Source organism: Tachypleus tridentatus, chromosome 11 (assembly GCF_004210375.1).
Source record: "Tachypleus tridentatus isolate NWPU-2018 chromosome 11, ASM421037v1, whole genome shotgun sequence".
NCBI classification, from domain to species: Eukaryota; Metazoa; Arthropoda; class Merostomata; order Xiphosura; family Limulidae; genus Tachypleus; species Tachypleus tridentatus.
Window position 1 is genome coordinate 75190857 of NC_134835.1, and position 22373 is coordinate 75213229.

The 22373-nt window shown below is 34.1% G+C and overlaps 1 protein-coding gene across 3 annotated transcripts in view; it reads left to right on the forward strand.

The window, feature by feature from the left end:
- The window catches only part of LOC143232493 (spondin-1-like), a 481016-nt gene that overhangs the window by 36083 nt on the left and 422560 nt on the right, over positions 1–22373 (forward strand). For all 3 annotated transcript variants that reach the window (XM_076468040.1, XM_076468041.1, XM_076468039.1), the window contains exons 2-5: positions 14040–14173; positions 14518–14651; positions 17292–17365; positions 21463–21588. In XM_076468040.1, coding sequence (XP_076324155.1) covers positions 14040–14173; positions 14518–14651; positions 17292–17365; positions 21463–21588 — 468 coding nt within the window. The remainder of the gene's footprint in view (positions 1–14039; positions 14174–14517; positions 14652–17291; positions 17366–21462; positions 21589–22373) is intronic.

The window sequence follows — 22373 nt, forward strand, 5'->3', positions numbered from 1 at the left end:
TGGACCGCTCTCACAGCAAGAAGTATACTTTATACACAAACATCATTTAGTTTTTCATCAGTGATGTTATGATTGTTTGTAAGTATTTTCTTCTTAAAGTAAACTTATTAAAAAAAAACAAAACGGAACAATAAGTTTGTTTAGGTGAGTTTCTTTACGTTTTAGCATGGTTAGATTTATGCTCGGTCAAATATAAAAAATAGCAAATGAATATTCTATTCAAACCTACTAAAACATTTGCACAGGTCTTAGGACTTTTTTCTTATTTTTGAAGGAGAATGAGAGGTTTTATCAATGTTCTCATAGTTGCTGGACAAGTTATTTTTGAAGTCATTTAAACACGAAAGCCTACAGCAAAAATGGCTAGGTATGCTGTGCCAAAATATATGCACAGTTACTAAAACAACTTCTACGAAGGTTGTAAGACTATTTTTAAGGTGATTCTTGAAATTTAATATTCCACCCTCTAAAATGTTTGAACTTATTCTTCCCTGTCAACATTAGTCCTCCAAAACCATTAAACAATCGCAAAAAGGTGAGAGCAACTTAAGCATTGTTATACTTGTCGAACATGTTTCATTTTCTACTAGTTGGAAACATTTTGTTTTGTTAGAGTAAATAATGCTTGTATTCATAACGGTTATTGTTATGAATGTATGTTTTCAAACCGCTACATAGAAAAGGCTAGAATATGTTACTGGAACCCGGACAATAGTAATGGATGCAGTAATGAGCATATCATGGAGGAGTTACAAAATTAATTCAAGCGTTTTTGTTTTTACGACAAGAAGAATTTCTTTAAGTCTTTCTCTTTCACCATTGAAAAAAATTCATTGTTTTACTAATGCGCAGGAACTGGGAACTAAAATCTGCAATTTATAGCACATTACTTGGAAAGTGTCACATTGCCAGTTCATTATTTCTGGAGTTCGCTGTTGTACTTTGTCACTTCATGGTTTTCTGCGACAATTAAATGAGTTTTCTCACAGCAAACGATTATATTTCTCTACTCTTGTGAGTGTTGATTCATTCTATTGATTTTCCTACTTGATGAAATTGTGAATGCATATTTTATTATTAACTTATACATCCACATACATATATTGCAAGCCGCGATATTTGTCCGATCGTTTGTGTCTTTCTTTTTAAAAGCTTTGCACGCAAGAAAAGCTCAATATTCACTTTGAAATGGCGGGAGAACAGGTACGAAATATGTTGGTACAGAATTTTGTTTCTAAAGCAGGATATTTTACACTAACTTGTTAGGAATTAATCACTCTATTTTTCACATTTCAAAACGTGACGTAAATTAAAAATAAAGTGTAGGTTTACTGCATGTTATTGTTGAGTAACTCATGAGTGAAATGCTTAAACAAATGCATTTTGTAGTGGGCGATATAAGTAGATAAGAACTTGAACTCTGAGTGACACCAAGAGTGCAACATAATTAACGTTTTTAAAGTCCATGAAATAATTTAAATTAATAGATTAATTTAGACTTTTTCTGCCACTGGGGACGCTTACATTTTGCTTGTTATTCATATTTTTTGTTTCACAAGCTTACAGCATAATCGGCTGGGTAGACTGCAACAAAACATAGACAGATATACTTACTATATGGCAGTGGCTTTCAAATAGTGCGTCTCGGCGAACTCACAGGGGCAACGTCGAATATTTCAAATTTTCGAGGGAAACATAGCGGTATTGACATTTGTACGAACTATTAACTCGAGGTAGTTCACAATTTTAACATTAAATCGTGTTTCATTCCTTTCGATGACGTTCTCGAATGTTTGAGATGTGTTTTTGTTTACTTGTACTTTCGGCTACGCCCGTAACTTCTCGAACTTTCTTCTATTTTGTATACAAATACTTGTCGACTCTCCGGGTCCGTCAGCTATAGGAATAACTGAAGGATGTTATGATCAAGTATCTGGTGGTGTAGCGAAGTTTAGTAAATTATTTTGTTGATATTTTTAGTCCTTGTGCACAAAAATGGAAAGATTTTTTTAACATTAATAAGAAGTGTGGGAGTGAGGAAAAAAATGGTGAACCACAAACCAGTGGAAAAGTTGTGAAGAAACAGAAATATCGGAAATATGGCGATAGTTATCTAGATCTTGGTTTAACTTTGGTAGACGTCATGAAGAATGTCCGCAATGTGTATCATGTCTAAACGTTTTGGCTCCAGAGTACATGCTTCCAAGTAAACTAAAATGCCACTTAGAGACCAATCATCTTAACATGGCTAGTAAATCCCGTGATTATTTTACCAGAAATTTAAAAGAATTGAATGAACAAAAAGGTACATTTTTGAAACAAGCAGATAAAGTCGCGAAAGGTAAAAAAAGCAAACCTCATATCATTACAGAAGAATTGATTTTACTGGCTGCAGTGGATATTATGAACATTATGGTCGGTGAATTTGCGGGAAGACTGCTTTCAAAGGTGCCTTTATCCAACAATACTATCAGTCGTAGAATCCCACAATTAGCCGAAGACTTCAACAATAAGCTAATTTAAAAAAAACAAAAAACACGAAAGCGAAGGAATTCAGGTTACTGCTAGAAGAGGCTGTTATGCAGGATTGCAGGCATTTATACGAAGCAAAACTCTTGATGCACTGTGAACCCACTGCATAATTCACAGGGAAGCCCTTGCGTAAAAGCACCTGAGTCCTCCACTGAACTTAGTCCTGGATTGTGTGTTGAAAGTAGAGAACTTTATAAAAAAATCGGCCACAGAAGGCGAGGTTTTTAAAAACCTTTCTGAGGATATGGGATCTGAGCACACATCTTTGTTGTACTACTGTAGCTCGCAATAGCTCTCCTGTGGGAATGTACTGACTCGTGAGTTCGAATTACGACAGAAACTCTACTCTTATCTCGAAAAAGAAGAACACGAATGTGTTAAAAATTCTTGGATACTGATTTTTTTTGTCAAAATTAGCATACCTGTGTGATCTTTTCGAAAATCTGAATGTATTGAATCTCTCTCTGCAGGGAAGCAAGCAACACGCATCTTCTGAAACTCGCAGAGAAGGTTTCAGCTTTCATAAAATGTTATTACTACGGAGAATAAAAATGAATGAAGATGATGGAAAAGACTGTTTTCCCTTGTTGCAGCAATTTGTTACATCTAATAAAGTTGATTTGACCCACAAACTAAAATATGTTTTTGAGAAGCACCTAACACAGCTCAGTGATTGGTTTGAAAATTAATTTCCAGGAGAAACGAAGAAGTTTACATGGATCCAAGACCCATTTAAGGCTAAAGCCCCGTCTGTATTTACCTCTGCGGAAGAAGAAAATCTTATTGAGCTGTCTTGTGACAAAACTTTAAAAACAAAATTTGGCAGCATGAAACTAACTGAGTTTTGTACATCAGTAAAATATGAATATCTGTTACTAAATGCTAAATCTCAGCGAATCCTAATTTTATTTGCGACATCATATCTCTGAGAAGCTGGGTTTTCGGCGGTTGCTGTGATATAAAATAAGTACCGCGCGAAAATCAATGTGGAACAGAAAATGAGGGAAGCGGTGTCCAATCTGATTCCAAGTAACAGGCGCAGACATCCCCTTAGTAATTGTGTTTATTTAAATATGAGATAAAAATATTATTTTTACTTTCAATTTACGTGTAATATTCTTTCAAAGTTACTACGTTGTTAGGACATGAATACTTAAAAAACGGAACTGTTAGATTTTTCTTTTTCTCTCTCTTCTGGCGCCTTTAAATGCTGATACACTAAGAGCGCCATGAACCGAGAAAGTTTGGAATTCGCTGCTATATGGGATGCTCTGAATTTCGGTGATGAATTTCAAAAGTAGATTATATTTCGTTGAAAGTCGATTTACAAGGCTATAAATACATAATATATGTGATATTGTTGTGAGCAGTTTCTTTTGTACTCGACGCTTGTTACACGCGTGTTTACACGAAATCTCATCGAACAAAACTACCTGGCTTATTAAATAATAGTGGGTGGAAAAAACGCTGATGCAATACTAAACTGTTCAACTGAATGAATATGCATGTATACAGCTTAAAATGTATTCTCCATAAATGGACATAAAACAACTATGAATTTAAAAGCGAGATAAGGACGATAGAAAAGTACAGAAACAAGTCGAATCAAATGCAAAAATTATATTTTCAACTCTACAACTATGTTGAAAATAAATAGTGTTTACATTATTTACCCAAGTTAGAAATCCGTGTTTTGAATTCTGTGTTGAACTTGTCTACAGTAATTATCAATTTTAGTAGATAAATATGGGATTTGTAGTTTGAGAAAATATTGTAGACATAGTTTCCAGGCTAGTTTGCTTACCTTGTTATAGCCAAAATAATCTTTGCATTTTGTTTGAATCTCTTCTGTAGTTTTTTTTTACGATCCCTAGTTCTCTTTTTAAATTAACGGCTTTTTAATTATCTTGTATTTGTATTATCTACTGGCTACGCAGCTTTTGAGTACGGTCACTTTCTGATATTAAATTTTATTTAAAGTAAAAAAAAAAGTAAACTAATCACGTATAAGTAAGAAAATACCTTATTCAGAAAAATAAACCCAACTGTGCACGGCGGCATGTCTGCGGACTTACAATGCTAGAAACGGGGTTTTGATACCCATGGTGAACAAAGCGCAGATAGATCATTGTGCAGCTTTCTGCTTCACTTCAGAACAGAAAAATAAAGGTACACTGAAATAATCTTGGAGTAATTTGAAATTATAATAAATTCACAATATTTTGGATACGAGTTTAAAAACAATATCGGTACATTCATGGTATTATAATCACGTTTCTGTACCATTGGTCACCACGTGAAAACTAAGAAATACGTTGCAAACTTGAGGCCTTAACGTTAAATATTTATCATTATATCTTCCTCTTTTCAGTACCCAATTTGAAACATAATACAGTTTCTTGTATATCGAAAATATGCTTCGTGTTATCAGTTTTCCATTGAAAAAAAAAAGCGTAAATTAATCATGAAAACAAATGCAATAACTGTTTTTACTGGTTTTCAGGCTCATCGTGCTACTATATTAAGAGAAAAAAACAACACAAAAACTGACGTTTTTTGACACAATGAAAGACAAAATCATTGTTATTAATTACAGCTTGCCAAGTTCGATAATAATTTTATACACAACAATTTTATTTTGTGAAAGAACGATACTTTGTAATACTTTAATCGAAATATCTTAGAATTTGTTTCCGAAGTTCCAGGAAAAATACTATATTAATAAACTTCTATTGATGTTTTTAATAGAGTTAATTGAAAATGTTTCGCACAGTTTTTGAAAAATTCTATCAACACTTATAGGGTCATAGCTTCTATCACTGCTACTGCTTTTAATTAAATACATTTTTTTCGTTGTTTTTATCTGTGATATCATATATTAATAGCACGCCAAGCACTTGTGTAAAAAAGTGCCTGGTTTATAACGTTAGAGATGGTTAGAGTTGTAATGTACATTCACGTATTTGTATAATTAAAAGCATGCAGGTTTGTATGAACAGAGACAACGGACCAATACCTCATTTATGATTTACTTTCGATCACTTGTTTCTTGACTTGATTTTTAAAAATGAATTCACCCATTAACAGTTGTAGCTCACTATATGCTAAGCTAACTTTGCAGATACTAGCTATAACGATGGTAACTATGCTATAGAAACTAGCAAGCTGTAACCAGTAATAAAGATTTTGTCTTTTATTGTGTTCCTTCGCTAGAACTTCAATAAGTCTTCGGATATACAACGTTACAATTCTGGGTTTGATTCCACTTGGTAGACACAACAGATAACTCGACGTGACTTTGCTATAAAAAAAAGCTTTCATTGTGGTTTTTAACACTTTCAATGTAACTGAGTTACTTTTAATATAAAAAAAATATCGATTAAAACAATCTTCTAGAAACACCACAAGTAAGAGAACTGTGCTTAATTTTTATGAACTGTTACTTGGATATGTTTTCCGTGATATTATCTAATGAAGAATTCCTGTATCGCAGAATAATCATTTTGAATGTCGCTACAGACGCCATAAAAATATATATAGTGTTTATATGATATATCTTTGGGGGGGATTCATGGGACTGGCTGTCCTTAATGGTTTACTTTTGTTTTAAGTACAAAGAACAGTAATATTTATATCAACATTCTAGTGTACAGCTCAATGCATTGGCTCAGCGTCAATATAATTTTACCGACTGGAAAATGCCAAGAGCCGGGAATATAACTCTCTCTCACAGCACAATGGAATGAGAATCTCGAATGTCTGTACTCTAATAAGACCAGATTCTCAGGTCCAATTATTATGCGTAAAAATTTGGGCTCTGTGGCTAACGCTGTACATGTATAGAAGACAATGACGTTAATGAAATTAAGATAAACATTATCCGTCCATTAATGATGCAACCTAATGGCCCAGCGGACTTACAACGCTAGAAACCGAGTTCGATACCGTGGTAGTCAGAGCACAGATAGCACATTGCGTAGCTTTGTGCTTAATTCAAAACAACAGTAACAACCATTCATTCTTTGACAGATTGTTTAGAGAGAGTATTCATGATTAAACGTTGTAGAATGTACGGCAACTGGCTGTTGTGGAGACAGCGGAAAGGTGGAAGACTTTCGAAACGTCATCCTCTACACTTGTGTCTCCACAACGGGCAGTTGTCGTTCATTCTACAAAGTTTCAACAACCATTCGTGATAAATTTCAACCCTTTAGGCAATATCCTGTAGTATTTGTGACATAAAAATTACACTTCTACTAAAAAGAAGGCCAATTTAATATTTTAACATTTAAGAAAATCAACCCATATCGTCGAACTATCGGGCCCTCAAAGTAATGGGCTCTGGGACTAACGAACCGTTATAATACACACGACTTAAAATGGCCTATGTACAGCAAGCGCCTTTTTAGACAATCTATTCGTCCGAGTTCCTGGCATCCGTATACTTAGTTACATTTTATGTTTCATCTTTCAGTCTGACTGGTGGTATTAAGTTAGTTTTAAAAACGATCTCTTTGTCTCTTCTACTTGATTAACTGACCACCAGGGTGCATTAGTCAAAGAGCTCAGTCTAACTGAGATGAATAATATTTTATCATAATCTGTGCATGACTGTGTACTGTGAACATGACTGTGTACTGTGAAATATAATAAGAAACATCGATGAGTTGTTTAATTAGGTGGAAAAAAAGCTTAAACATTGGGTAGTGTGTGTTAAGTAATTTTATAAAGCACTAAATGCATCTTCGTATTATGTTTAAAATTAATATATATATACATACACCTATACAATACATTCATTGTTCACAGGCGATTAAATTGAACGCTGTAAAACAATAATGAACTTAATATAAAGGCAACACAAATGTAATAAAGTTGGAATACAAAATTATGCCACTCATGTCACCATTAGTTCATATTGGATAACGTCTGTTATCATAGTGTCCAAATGAACTGGGAACATTACCTCTATCAGACAAAACCCAAACGCTAGTGTAAAACACGCCGGCAATTTAAGAGAACCAGTCAAAAGTTAGGGGTTGAGTGCTTGAACCCACAGCGTCTCACCTACAACTGTCATTTGCAGGTGAGAAACCAGTTGTGGGAAAGTCACCTTTAATATTTAGAAACATCTTTAATGTAGAATTAAACCAAGAGCAAAATTCTACAAAGTAAAATTTCCGACCTCCACCGTTTTACTTGATATTAATACATATAGTAATGACATTCTTATAGCAGAAATGAACCACGCTAAATTTTTACAGATCCCCCAATCTGCACCATTTTATTTAATAATTAATGACGTTAATTAAACAAGAAGAAATACTCTTACCGTTCAAGACTAAGCCGGGTGAGCTGGGACCTAGCCATCAATATAAGTAATATATATTGCAACTTTTGGAATTACCGAAAACTTAAAATTCAACTGAAGGACAAATTCGCTAGACTGGATATTTTACTTCTGCGTATCACTCCCCGGTTCGGCATGGCCAGGTGGATAAGGCACTCGACTCGTAAATTGAGGGTCGCGGGTTCGATTCCCCGACATACCAAACATGTTCGCCCTTTCAGTCGTGGGGACGTTATAATGTGATGGTAAATCCTGCTATGCGTTGGTAAAAGAGTAGCACAAGTGTTGGCGGTGGGTGGGGATGAGTAGCTGCCTTCCCTGTAGTCCATGGGTGGACAAAGTTGTTTGACGTAAGAGCCACAAACGATAAACTTCAGATGTTTGAGAACATGAATAAATATTACACACGCGTGTTTATTGTTACATGTGCTTTTTGTTACATAAATATTAATAAATACATGTACGTAATAATATTTATTTACGTGTGCAGTTTTTAAACTGTTAATTTATATTAGTTTCAATAACCACAAAGTACACATATGTATATATCAAATGTTTTCAAAATCCTGACTGATTATTGTTTTAACTATATTGAGCGTATTTAATACGGTAATGAACTCCGAAAACATCTAAGAAAATTATGCAAATTTGCATTTCATTAACAGTAAATGAGACTGCCAAAAATAAAAGGGGTAAAAACAGATATTTTTAATGATATTTATTTGTCTTAGTAAATACCTGGTCAAAACATGGAGGAAAATATGTAAAACAATAAAATTAGAGATATTTTAATCCGATACAACCTTACAAAATATTAATTTTATCATAATATTTTTCTGACACAAACAGACATTGATACAAGTACCAGGTCTTGTGAGTTTTCATCTTCGTTGTGAGTCGTTGAAACTCCGGCTGAAATATTGTCAAGGCTGTACGAATTAACTCTGTCAGGTGTTGATTTGTAAGGACTACACGATGCTTCGACTTCATAAACTTCATTATAGAGTACAGTAATTCACATCAGTATGTTGTGCTGAAAATTAAAATGAATCGCACACTGGTTTTCTTCAGTTCAGGATATTTTATTTCTTGAACTTGCTTCCAGAACTCAATTGTAGAATGGGATTAATGGATCATTTTTAGACCGAGGTCTTCCTGTAGTTCTCTTAGTTACATTTCCACAGCAGATGATTCTGTAACCAGAGGTTCAAGAATTGGACAACCATCATTGATCACATGAACCATGAATGGACTTACAAGAAAGGCAAAGCAGGGCTTCAGCTTCTGCAAGTCCTTAAATCTGTCTGGGAAATTATCAAGCAGTCCTTGTAATTTATATTTGTATTCTTCCAGTTTCTGGTCTTTTATTTCAATATCAGGGAATGTATTTACTCTCCTTTTGAGATTAGGAAAGTAACAGAAGTTTCTTGAGAATATGTCTCTTTGAAAAAGTCTTATTTTATTTATTGAGTAAAATCAGAACAATCTTATCTTTATCCCCTGGAATGCCAAGTTGAGAGTTTGTAGATGATTCATTATATCAGTAAGGATATCTTGGTTCCATTCATCATTTCCCATTGAGGATAGAATCTTTTCTTTTCTTTAAGAAAAGTAGTTATAGGTTCCAACAGATTCACAAACCTACTTAAGACATTGCTGATTGACAGCTACCTCACAATGCAGTAGAAAGAGACATCACTGGGTTTACCTTCAAGCTCCAGTTCTTCAATAAAATTTTTGAATTGTCTTCCCACTTAAGCGTATGAAATTGACAATTTAAAGAACAAATTTCACAACATCTCTATATTTGAAATATCTGGCTGCCAGATGTTCACAATGAATAATGCAATGAACAGAGAGAAACTCTGAAAAGCTGGGATCACTTTTCATAAGTGCAATTAACCCTGCATTTTTCCCCATCATTGCAGGTGCTCCATCTGTTGCAACACTGACGAGTTTACCCAGTGGAATATCAGCATTTATGAAGGCTCTGTCAAGCGCATTTTTAATGTTAACACGAGTTGTTTCTTTTAGTACCACTAAGTCCAACATCTCTTCTTTCACAGTAACATAAGAGGAAACATAAAGAACAAATACAACTATTTGTCATGAGCTAAGTTGAATGTAAGGGAATTCTTTAAATCATTTTGCATTTTGTCTGCAACATCAACACTGGTCTGAGAGATACGTCTCTCTGTAGTGTGGCGTGAAGCTGCTGTTAGTGCTATTAATCGCTGAAGTTTTGTGTTATTTGGATCTGACACTGCATCAACTTCTTAACAAATTCACCATCAGAATATAAGCGTTTAGCATGAGCAATATTCCATGATATAACAAAACTAGCTTCAGTCATCATAACACCTTTCTTATTGAATGTTGTAAACAGTGTCTGCTGGCTATTTAGTGATGATTTTAACACAACTAACTTGTTTATCCGTAATTCTGGTTTCGGTGGATAATCAGACGAAAGGTTTTTGTGATTTGTTTCAGAATGGCGTTTCAAGTTACTGGCTTTCTAATGACTGAGTAACACATTGAAAATAAGACACAAAGGTTTACCTCCTCTAACGGTGAATGCAAAATCTTCCTCCCATTCTGGCTCAAAATTTCTGTTTTCATCTTCATACTTTCGCTTCTTACAATTTGATGACACCATCTTCCTTCACAAAAGTTTCACAGACACTTCTAAAAAATTAAAGTGAAAATAAATAAATTCTTCCAACACGCGCAGCGCAACTAAATTCTACAGCGCCCAGTATCACACTAGCACTGTTAATATCGCTGCCCGCAGCACTGCCACATACGCCACAATTACGCGATCGTAAGCCACGCCCACTAAAACCTACACTGTCAGCACCGGTTTGTATGATTACTGATTTTCCAGCACAATTCCTCTGTAATCCTTGCTGATCCGAAATTTCTTTAATCCCTGATGCAAACCTTGCATTAAAATTAGGATTTAAATTCTTAACTACATTTATTCACCATGAACATTAAACTTACGTTTTAATCCAGTGGACTCTCAGTTTATACCCGGTAAATAATTATAAAACTTGATTTTTTTATTTACCTTTTATATTAATTGTGATGCAAAAAGGAGCTCAGTCAATATATTTCCGCGAACCGCACACAAAATGTCAAAGAGTCGCGGTTTGGCCACTCCTACTCTATCTAGTCCTACACTGCAAAATTAGGGATGGCTAACGCAGACATTAGTTTTACGCTAATTTCAGACTAAACAAGATCAAACGTATCAACCTCCAAGTAGTACAGCGGGGTGTCTGCGGACCTAAAGTGCTAGACACTGGGTTTCTGTACCCATGGTGGGGAGAACACATATAACCCTTTGTGCTTAAGAGCAACTTATGTACTATACTATATTCATATTTATTGTAAAGTTGGTTTTCGTCATCGAGGGTTATTTTGGACAATACGTTTTGTTTTACCGCATATAAAATTGTTTTAAAATATATGTTCAGTTTTGTTCCTTTTGAAATTCAGAGTGTAGAAAAGCGCTTGATTAAGCAGTTTTTCTTAAGAATTACTTGTTGGCTTTTTCGCTAACATGGGCACCCCGCTAGTACAGCGGTAAGTCTACGGAGTTACAACGCTAAAATCAGGGGTTCGATTACCCTCGATGGGCTCAGAAGATAGCCCAATGTGGCTTTGCTATAAGAAAAACACAAATACACACACGCTAACATGTTGTTGTTCTGATTTATGTAGTGCTAATTTACCAACTCTTTTCTATCACGCTAACGATGGATATATATTTTTTATACCTTTGTCACTGTTAGTAGTATTTTGAAAGATGTAGATTATCTTTATTTAATATGTGAGTATGTATAACCCTCATGAGAGTAAAAATAAACGGATTCCTAACAGAAAGTTTTGTTTTGAATTTCGCGCAAAGATACACGAGGGCTATCTGCGCTGGCCGTCCCTAATTTAGCAGTGTAAGACTGGAGGGAAAGCAGCCAGTCATCACCGCCCACCGCCAGCTCTTGGGCTACTCTTTTACCAACGAATAATGGGATTGACCGTTACATTCTAATGCCCCCATGGTTGTATGAGCAAGCATGCTTGATGTGACTGGGATTTGAACTCGCGACCCTCAGATTACGAGTCGAGCGCCTTAACAACCTGCAACCTGGCCATGTCGGGCCAGGACAGAAAGTACGTAAGCGCAAAAGCATTAAAGAGTCGTGCTTATGAAATACATGGGTTTATATAGGAAGGAAAACTACGTTTAGTTGTATAGTTGTCCCGGCATGGCTAGGTCCTTAGGTCGCTCGACTAGCAATCTACGGATCGCGAGATTGAATTTCTGTTTCACCAAACATGCTCGCCCTTTCAGTCGTGGGCGAGTTATAAGGTGATGTTTAATCTCACTATTCATTGGTAATTTAGCAGCCTATGAGTTACTGTTGGTAATGACAACTAGTCTTACGCTACTAAATTAGAGACGGCTAGCGTAGATAACCCTCGTGTATCTTTGTGCGAAAAAAAAAAAAAAAGCTGCTTAGTTGAATTGGAAAAACTAACGTTTAAATCATTATAAAGAACGTGAAAGCAGTGAACCCGTGAACTTTCTGTTACTTCTGGGCTTCTTTAACAGAAGAGAAAATAAAGAAAAGTGAAAATAATGCCAACATGTTTTATATACAACTTTCATGATGGGCGTTGTCTTGATAAATTGAAGAGCTGTTGCACACCATCTCAAAATTTTAGGTTGGAGGAGAGTGGATTGCCAGGTGTGAGGGGAATGTTTTGGTGGATATAGTGATATCTTAACCATTAGGAATAGTGTTCTGAATTTTAGATGTTATAGGAATGAAACCCAAACAACCACTGTCGGTCCTACCATTGGTGTCATTAGACCTATTTATAATTTAATTGACAATAACACTCAGTCCCACAGTACAATATGAAACTATTGTTGCAGGACCTCACACCCCTAGAAACTTATAAGACCATCACGGATTTAAGGTATACAACAACTAGATTCAACAGTTAACAAAGATGGAAAAGGCCTTGGTGAAGGAGCGAGAAAAAAAAATCACCCGAACTCCAACTGAGATTCATTGGATGTATGTAGCGACGTTGTCGGGATGTGTTTGGCCACTTGAGTAATGTGTGTGTGTGTGTTTTCATATAGCAAAGCCACACGGAGGGGAATCGAATCTTTGATTTTAGCGTTGTAAATCTGTAGACTTTCCTGTGTACTAGCGGAGAACATCAGTTGGAGAGGATAAATTTGTCATTAAGAATAGAATAAGCATTTTGAAAATACTAATATTTTGTATTTTATATTCGTGATTCATTGTGTAGCAGCACATGCCACAAACTATTAGTATCAGTTGCGAAGCAGTTCTACTCGGCTTGCAATTTTATGTTGTGTGTCTTCTTTAAAATAGGTTTTAATTTTCATCAACATTTTACTAGTTATAATAAAGTTTTAACTACGCGCTAAACACGTGTAAATAATTGATTAATCTCAACTCCTTTCTGCCCATAGTATTTATTATCAATCAATGTGGGTTGGATTTTATTTTTCTAATTTCAAAACCACGCAAACAATAAAAGCTTGATTTAATTAAAGTCAAAATTGTTTATACTTTAATTTAAAATAGTAAAAAATATCTAGTTTGTTTACACTGGTTGGAATAATATAGATTGTAGTGTTCTTTGAAAAGGTTTTTACAAGGGTAATAAAATATGTTATTTTTTATTATTTAAAAGAGACACATTGATGGTAATTCTTGTTCTTCCTCATACCTCTGGAAAGACTAGAAGAACCATGACTCGCTATTGAAACAGCTTTGATGTATTGTAATCATTACTGTCAAATTACAACATCATCTCATTCTTGTAGGCATTGTGCAAAGTCACTCAAGCAGAACATTTTGGTAAATATATTAATATTAATGTAAGGACTAGTTCCTAAAGAGCAAAGATTAACATGGAAAACCAACTAAATTCGGAAAATATATAATGGTAAATACCTGTTTTGATCTTCAATTATTGAAACGCAGTGTATCATATATCATGAGAAAAATATCGAGTATTTCTTAGAGTTAGAGTATTTAGACTTTCTACTTTTTCTTTTCTAAAATAAATGGTTATTAACTCTTTCAGTTTTCCTTTAATATCACAGTTTCCCTTCAAGGAAACAAAAAACAGCACAGCATCCAAAAATTTACCGGTTTTACATTGGTGGTCGAGCCCGAAGTGCTGGAAAACGACTTTGACATCAGCAGCAAACTTTCCCCAAATCCAGGGTTTTTTCAGGTATCTAACCAGTTTTTTTACATTTAATGTTTTTTGAAAGCATTTTGGACAGAAGTTTAAAATTCCAATTCACATCAGTTGTAAACATGATTCACATCATGATTGACATCAGATGTAAACATGATTTACATAATGATTGACACCAGATGTAAACATGATTTACATAATGATTGACATCAGATGTAAACATGGTTCACATCCTGACATCATTTGTAAACATGATTCACATAATGATTGATATCAACTGTAAACATGATTCACAGTGGTATTTAACATGAAAAGCATCAAGTGAGATTGATTGTAATTAGAAAAGTAACAGGTTTTATATGTTAATGGTCTTACAGTTGTTTGGAGATGCTCTGTCTAAGTTCTCAGAAGAATGCCCACATGCTATTGTCCATACTTCAATCATTCCAAAATCAGAGATTCAGGTGATGTGGACAGCACCCCCTTCATCATCTGGCTGCGTTGTTTTTAAGTAAGTTGTGTTTTTCATTCACAAATCCACAGCTGCGATAAATTTTAAAATCTGAATGATAAACCTTTTTCGCTAACTCTCTTACCGCGAAACTCACACGTAGACCATTTATCTCAACCTTCCATACTCCTGGTGGATGATAGGTAAATTTATTAACGGCTTATAATGATAATAAGAGGGCAAGTACAAATCTCTCCTGCAGCAGTATGTGTTTCTTTTCATAAATTTTCGCTACCTTTACCTCATTTTAAAATCATGATTATATGTAAATCTCGACCTTTTGCATTCGTAGTTTGCTAACACTGAACGAAAAACAACAACATTGCTTTTAACTTTGTTTTAAAGATTTATCTTTTTTGACGATTGAATCGCAATTCGATGGTGGTGGGTTTGAATCCACGACACCGAAAACACTCCTCTTTTTCATTTATAAAATCGTAGCTCAAGTGTTAGCTGTGGTTGGTGATTTGTTGCTGTTCTACTAGTCTCTTACTGCTAAATTAGAGACGGCCAGCGTAGATTGTAGCTTCCTTATAGCTTTGCGCGAAATTCAAACCCAACCATTTTTTTCTTTTGAAAACCCAGTGATATGTATGACGCATAAAATTTGGTGATTTACTGTACCTTATATTATACATGGGAATATTTAGCTTCCCATTTTTCAGTGTTTCTTTGAAATGCTGTCACTTCTCCTGAACGAGTCTTACGTTTTGGGTAATTAGTTTCATATCTAAGCAACTTGAAACCGTCTTGCGTAATGTAATTGAATCAGTATCGATTTAAAGTAACGTTTCTTACGTTAGAGCATAGATGCTGCAGAAAGATCAACACATTTTTATATACTTATCAAGTGTATTATTTCCGTCACTCTTATGCAAATCTGGTAAAGCACTGTGATTTGAAAAAGCTAAGAAGGTGAAAAACCGCCACTTTCTCAAATATAAAAACTGTAGAAATATGACTTATTAAAACATGCAAAGTGTAGAACTGTAACATTTTATTAGGCAATAGGCAACAAAATGTTACTTCTTAAAAACATAGATTTAAAAGATATGATATGTTTAAAACACACTGAGAGAAAAACAGTGACTTATTTTAAATTAGAGGCATATTGTTGTATAGTACAAAACTGCTAGTGTGAGATAGGTACCTTAACCTTGGATTTTTCTAAGTAGAAAACAGCTGTTGTGTGAATGTTGCTTTCTTTCAAAAATATTTTTTTATTTAGTAATGCTTTTATTCATACAGTGATTTCTTGTTTCACTTCAAAACATGGACATAACTAATTGAAATATACAGCATTAACCCGTTTACAGTTTAAAAAGCTGTGCACGCAGACAAAACTCAACATTCACTTTTAAATAATACTGATGTCAAATTTCATTTCAAAAGCAGGATATTCCATACTAAATTGTTAAGAATTAATCACGCTATCCATCACATTTCAAAATGCGACATAGCATAAAGAATAGAACTGTAGATTTACTGTATGTTATATATGAGTGACTCTTAGCATCATGAGTGAAATGCTTGAACAAATACATTTTGTAGTGGGCAATATAAGTAGACCAGAACTTGAACTCTAAGTGACACTAAGAGTGCAACACAATTAACGTTTTTAAAGTCCATGAAATAATTTAAATTAATAGATTAATTTATACATTTTCTGCCACTGGGGACGGGTACTTTTGCTTGTGAATGTCAAAGCAAAGTGTTGGGTAACTATTGGGTGTCATGTTTAACCATGACACGTGGATAATAAGTTTTGATAAGAAGAGTATTTTGACGAAGAAAACTGGGAGAATATAAAATGTGTATATATATTTAAGTGCATTAGCTGGAGAAAAATATGTTGGAAATTATCGTTAGATTTACTAAATCTCTTCTGTGCTCTCAATGAAACATTAGTTATATTAAGTAACAAAAATTCATTTGATACACTGATTTGACACATTATTAACCTCCTTTCCCAGTAATGACGAGAAAACCCACTTGTAGAGAAAAATATATTTGTAAAAACGGCTGGTTTGGGTTGGGAAAATTTTTTCAACCCAAACTAGCCGTTTCTACATATATATTTTTAACTTCCCTTTTAGCCCAGCATTTTTAGAACATTTCATTTATTTGCACATAAAGATAGGTTTACCATGGGAACACTGTATTCACCGTTATAACCCATTCAATGACTGTGCTATAATTAAACGAGACTCCTTTCGAATCTTGCGCAGTTTTGTCACAACACTCAGCGATTCCACTAGAATCAAACAAGAATTCCTCGAGCATCGTGTAGACTCTTAACCATGTTGACTCTAAATTGTTTTTGCAGACAAAAGCTAGTCCAATCGGTAGTAGATAAGAGTTCCATGAAGTCGCGAGTCAGATATGAAGAAAACAACAAGAAAAATATCGGGCTTAGTAGACCTAACTTTTGCTAGAATTATTTTTGAGAGATGTTTGATGTTTTTAGGTGTGTGACGGTTCAAAATATTTCCAATTTTACCAACCTTTTGATTATGTGTGCTATCCTTGCTAATTTCTAACTTTAAAAATATTTATTACTTTAACTACAACTGAAAACGTTTTTGTAAATCTTAAATATTGTCAGATTTCACTTGTTTCAGAGCTCTATGTATCTTTCAGAGCAACGATTCTGGAATTCAGAGACGTGTGGTATATGGATGATGGAGGACTGACCAAAGAGCTCTGTGAAGAAGGTGAAACTTCTAAAATTTTCACTGTTTATACTGTAGAATGTTCATCAAAATATCTGGTTTTTCTTTCTGATTTCTCAAGTGTGTATTTAATTCCGTACCATTATCGTAAAATATGTAAAGTTAGAACCCTCAAGTCAAGGTTACAATATATTTCTGTAAGGTATACATGTATACAAGAAAAGAGTCATACTTGAAATATGTAATTTATAGCTTTTTAAACTTAATATTATATATATATATGTAATTTAATTATTGATGATGCTTGTTTGACGTCTTCACTCTTTAATCCAATAAAATTTATGCTTTCTTTCCAGCAAAATTCACTTAGTTTATTTCGCTGGCCTATATATTGTAACCTGTACATGAATTTCTTTTCTGGAATATAATATTACTTCACTTTATGGTTATTAACTTTATTCACTTAAACCTTTAGATGTATAAACCTGATGCTGAGTAATTTTTTTTTTAAGAATATAATATAATTTTAAGAATGTATTCCGCCAAAGGGTACCGGAGATAAGTCTGTTCAGGAAGCGATAGTTTGATTCGGTCGCTAAGTACCATTACTTAATGGCTATTTTTCTATACGAAGATTCAAATGTTTCAAGTAATTCAAAACAGAATACGACTGATTATTATTAAAATTTTCTTAATTAGTTGAAATTAGAAAGCAACTGAACATGGTGAGCGATAAGATAAACCTTTGTGCATGAAATAAACTCTGTTTATATTGATATTCCATTTTTACAAGTATTTTATGAATCGTAAAAAAAGAAACACGCCAGAAAAGGAAACCGTAGATGAAAATAAAAGTTATTTATAGGTTTTTATAAAATAATATTCCGACGAACGACGTGTTTACAGTTAAACGTAGCTACCAATATTTGCACGGTACTTTAAAGTTCATAAATGAGAGGGAAAACTCTGACTGATACACGGTAGCATGCTTGCATTAAAGCCACATGGAAAATAAACTGGCACACAGTAATGCTGAAAACCTTTGAAAAGAGCTGATAACTAATTATTCATAACACATCATCACCAGAACGGAAGTAGAGCACGAGAGAGTACGATAAATTTGTCACGTGCCTTTCTGTCTATTTTGTTTTTATATTATTTTATTTTATATAAAAGTATCATATTTGAAAAATATTTACCGAAACTTCATTTTCATCTCGTGTTCTTACACGATTCCAAATACACTACTTTATATTACAAGTATAAAAATGCATTCTGGAACATGAACTGGATTTTCTCATGCATGATATCGACCAAGCTGCTGGAAAGAAGACTCAAGGTTCGAATCGCGATGCGCTGCGCTTACAGCTATAGGAACCTTATATTTGTGACAGTTAAGGTAGAAGCACTAATGCTTTATGGGCTTTTTCTTTTCATACATACTTTATTGGATAACATTTTACATTAAATTCGATTTACTTTTAATAAATAAATTTATGCCAGAGTGGTCTAGTGGTTAGTCTGTCGGGATGCAGAAAAAAATGTTCAAGGCTTGAGCAACGATATCTCGTACTTTCAACTGTGGGGACATTGTAACTATGGCAATCAATCCTGTTATTCGGTTAAGATTATTCAAATAAGCTGTTCTTCAGTGGCACGGCTGCATGTCTTCGGACTTACAACGGTAGAAACCGGGTTTCGATACTCGTGGTGGGCATAGTACAAATAGCCCATTGTGTAGCTTTGTGCTTAACTAGAATCAAACGTATAAAATACGGTGCTGTTAACTGGTTATCTTTTTTCTTATTAGGCTTGATAACATGAACTTTAAAGAATCTGTTTTATTTGCCACAGAATGTGCTGTTCAGGTTGAAAATATCCAGTTGTCGCCACGTCATAATACATCATAAGTAACAGTCAGAACACAGTGATGATGTTAGACAACAACATTCACAATTTTCAAATATTTTTGTCACAACAAATTGTTTAATCACAACACAATTTAATAAATGCATGAGACGAAAAGCTATACAAGTTTAGTTTTGTAACATATATATATTAGGCAGACTGACAAATCATTTAACAATAAGTTTAGAATGAAGATCTACATGCATAAGATCTACTGTATCGAAAAGTTCTTGCCTGTGTTAGTAAGATGTAACTTTGAACTTTCAAGCTCTGCGTAAGATATACTATATTTGAAAATTGGCACTTATACCAGTCAGACACGTAACATTTAACAATACGATTATAATTTTCCAGCTAAGCATTAGATGTATTACAACTGAAATATTGTGCGTGAAGCTTGTATTGCTTTCGTGACATAATGCGTTTCAATTTTTTTTTCCTGATACTGTCTGTACTTAACGTAGGGAAACACGACATTAAAAAAAAAAATGTCTGTAATAGGTAACACAACAAACAAACGTTCTTGTGCACGTGGAACGTGATCATTACGTTCTACCATTGTACAGTTTACTATACTGTCACGTGTGCGTGTACACGACTTGAGATGTTTAGAAAGTTATGTTTTCTATGCCTGAATATAGTTCAAAGTACGAACCTTACTTCGCCTAAATATTTTATGAATTCCTGAGTGCTTCTCTTGGTACTAGAACTTAGCATTATTAGATTGATACAGTCAACAAAAAATCAAAATTCTTTAGGAAACTCCATTGGATCCAGATTGGATAACACTTTCCTGGAATAAAGTGTTTAAGAAAAAAATTGTAATATTCATGAAGGATCTGAAATCTTCTACATAGGAATTAATCTAGGAGAGATCTTATAGGTTTATCGTGAAGGGAAAGCTTTCGGCTACCATCTGTGAGATATTTAAAATTGATATAATCTAGGTTCACGTCTATGGGTGCTTGCCAACGATTCGTTAAAAGTTATATCTCTTTATTAAATAAGAACTACATGACTTCATATTGATGACGTATGGTGCTGTCACATATTTTAATAATAATTATGAAAAGTTATATTACGTGTATGGTATAACAGTAAAGAGAAAATATCCGAGATTCCTGAAAAGTGTGAAATGTATGAAGGATCCATAAAGTCGTTCTTAAATAATCTACATAAGAACGTAAGTTTTACACATTTATGAAATGTTCAAGAGTTTCGACCAGAATTTACAACGTGAAACATTTCATGTAGTAAAGAAGATAAAAAGAGAATACAACTTTCAGCTCCTTACTAAAAGAACAGATTAATATGTACTATACTGATAATAAAGGTGTGAGGACTTAGTTTTAAACTAATGTAGTATCTTGACCTTATTTGAAAGAAGAATGTTATAAGGTTTATATGTATATCTGTATTGTTAGGTACTGAACAGTTTAGGTATAATTGAATATCCTCCAGTAATGTTTCCCGCTGGTACAGCGGTAAGTCTTCGGATATACAACGTTAAAATCAGGTTCGATTCCCCTAGGTGGACGCAGCAAATAGCCAGACATAGCTTCAATTTAAGGAAAACACACAAACTTTTCAAATGCTTTAATATAAGTAATAATTCTGGGATTGTAAGATGTTATTAACCGTGGCTGAGAGGCTCTGGATTTTTTGTTTTGTTTTTTCCAAGTATAAAATTTCAGCTCATAGCTCCGTCATCTCCTAATGGACTTGAGATACAGTTACAATTTTGGGCTCATGCCGATAAACCCATTTGATTGATATATTTATCTGTGCCCAAGGTCTCGTAGATTAATTTACTCTAATCCTGCCTAAAAGAATTTCAAGTGCTGCAGCTACTGAGGATTCCTACTCGTAATTTTTGAATCAAGAGCATGTAGACCATTAATGTATATGTTTTAAACGTATCTAACTTTTACCCACATTAAAGAATGACAAACCTAGAAAATGTTCTTTGGGGTTTGATAGATGTAGTCGAGCTTCTGTTATAGTATAGAGCTACTTTATTTCGATGTTTCGACAATCAATACTATGTAACATTGATGTGATTACACATTTCAACAGTTCATACGTAGGAAACTGTATCATAACACTGATGTGATTACACATTTCAACAGTTCATACGTAGGAAACTGTATCATTCGAATATATAAACGATTACTTAGCTGAACTAACATTTATGAATTACCAGGAAATAAATTATGTAATACTTTTTGCAGAACAGGAAATTCGAAACGGGCAGTCAGAGGTCATTGATGATTGTTGCGCATGTGACGAAGCTAAATATGAGGTTGTATTTGAAGGTTTGTGGTCCCGACACACTCACCCTAAAGAATTTCCTTCTAGTAAGTGTATATTTACCAGATTTACTATATATTAAAAGGGTTTTGTTTGGAGAACAAATGTTTGAATGTTTACGATTATTATTAATATCAGAAAATAAAATTAACCCAGTAATAAATAGTTAATTTAATATACTTTTCTTACTAGGATTACACATACAAAGCCACAACACCAAAAAGGTGTAAAATTTATAAGCACTAGCTTATTGCTATTAACAAGTGTTTCGGCCGTGTGGCCCGGCATGGTCAGGTGGTTAGGGACGATTGATTCCTAATCTGAGGGTTGCAGGCTCAAATTCCTGTCACATCCTCCAAGCCGTGGGGGCATTATATTGTGACAGTTAATCCCAGTATTCGTTGGTAAAATAGTAGACCAAGAAATGGCGGTGGGTGATGATGACTAGCTGCCTTTCCTCTTGTTTTACACTGCTACCTTAAGGATGGGTAGCGCAGATAACCCTCGTGCGCGAAATTCAAATAACAAACAGCTTTGGTCGTAAGTAGGTAAGGGCATATCATGACAGTACACATTTAAAACACATAGGTAAATTTACTATTAGAATTTCTCTTCAGTAAACATAAAGTAAAATCCTGATTCGCGACACACATTTAAATCACTTTATGTACGAAATGCTTTGGAATTATAAACATTTAATGTTATTTTGTACAAGTTAAACCTACATGAAAAATGTGTGTCACATTCTCAAAATTTAGCGGGATTTCTTTGTTAGAGTCTCCCATATAAAGTTGACAAAAGGTTTTCACGAATTTTTAGGATATTTATCAAT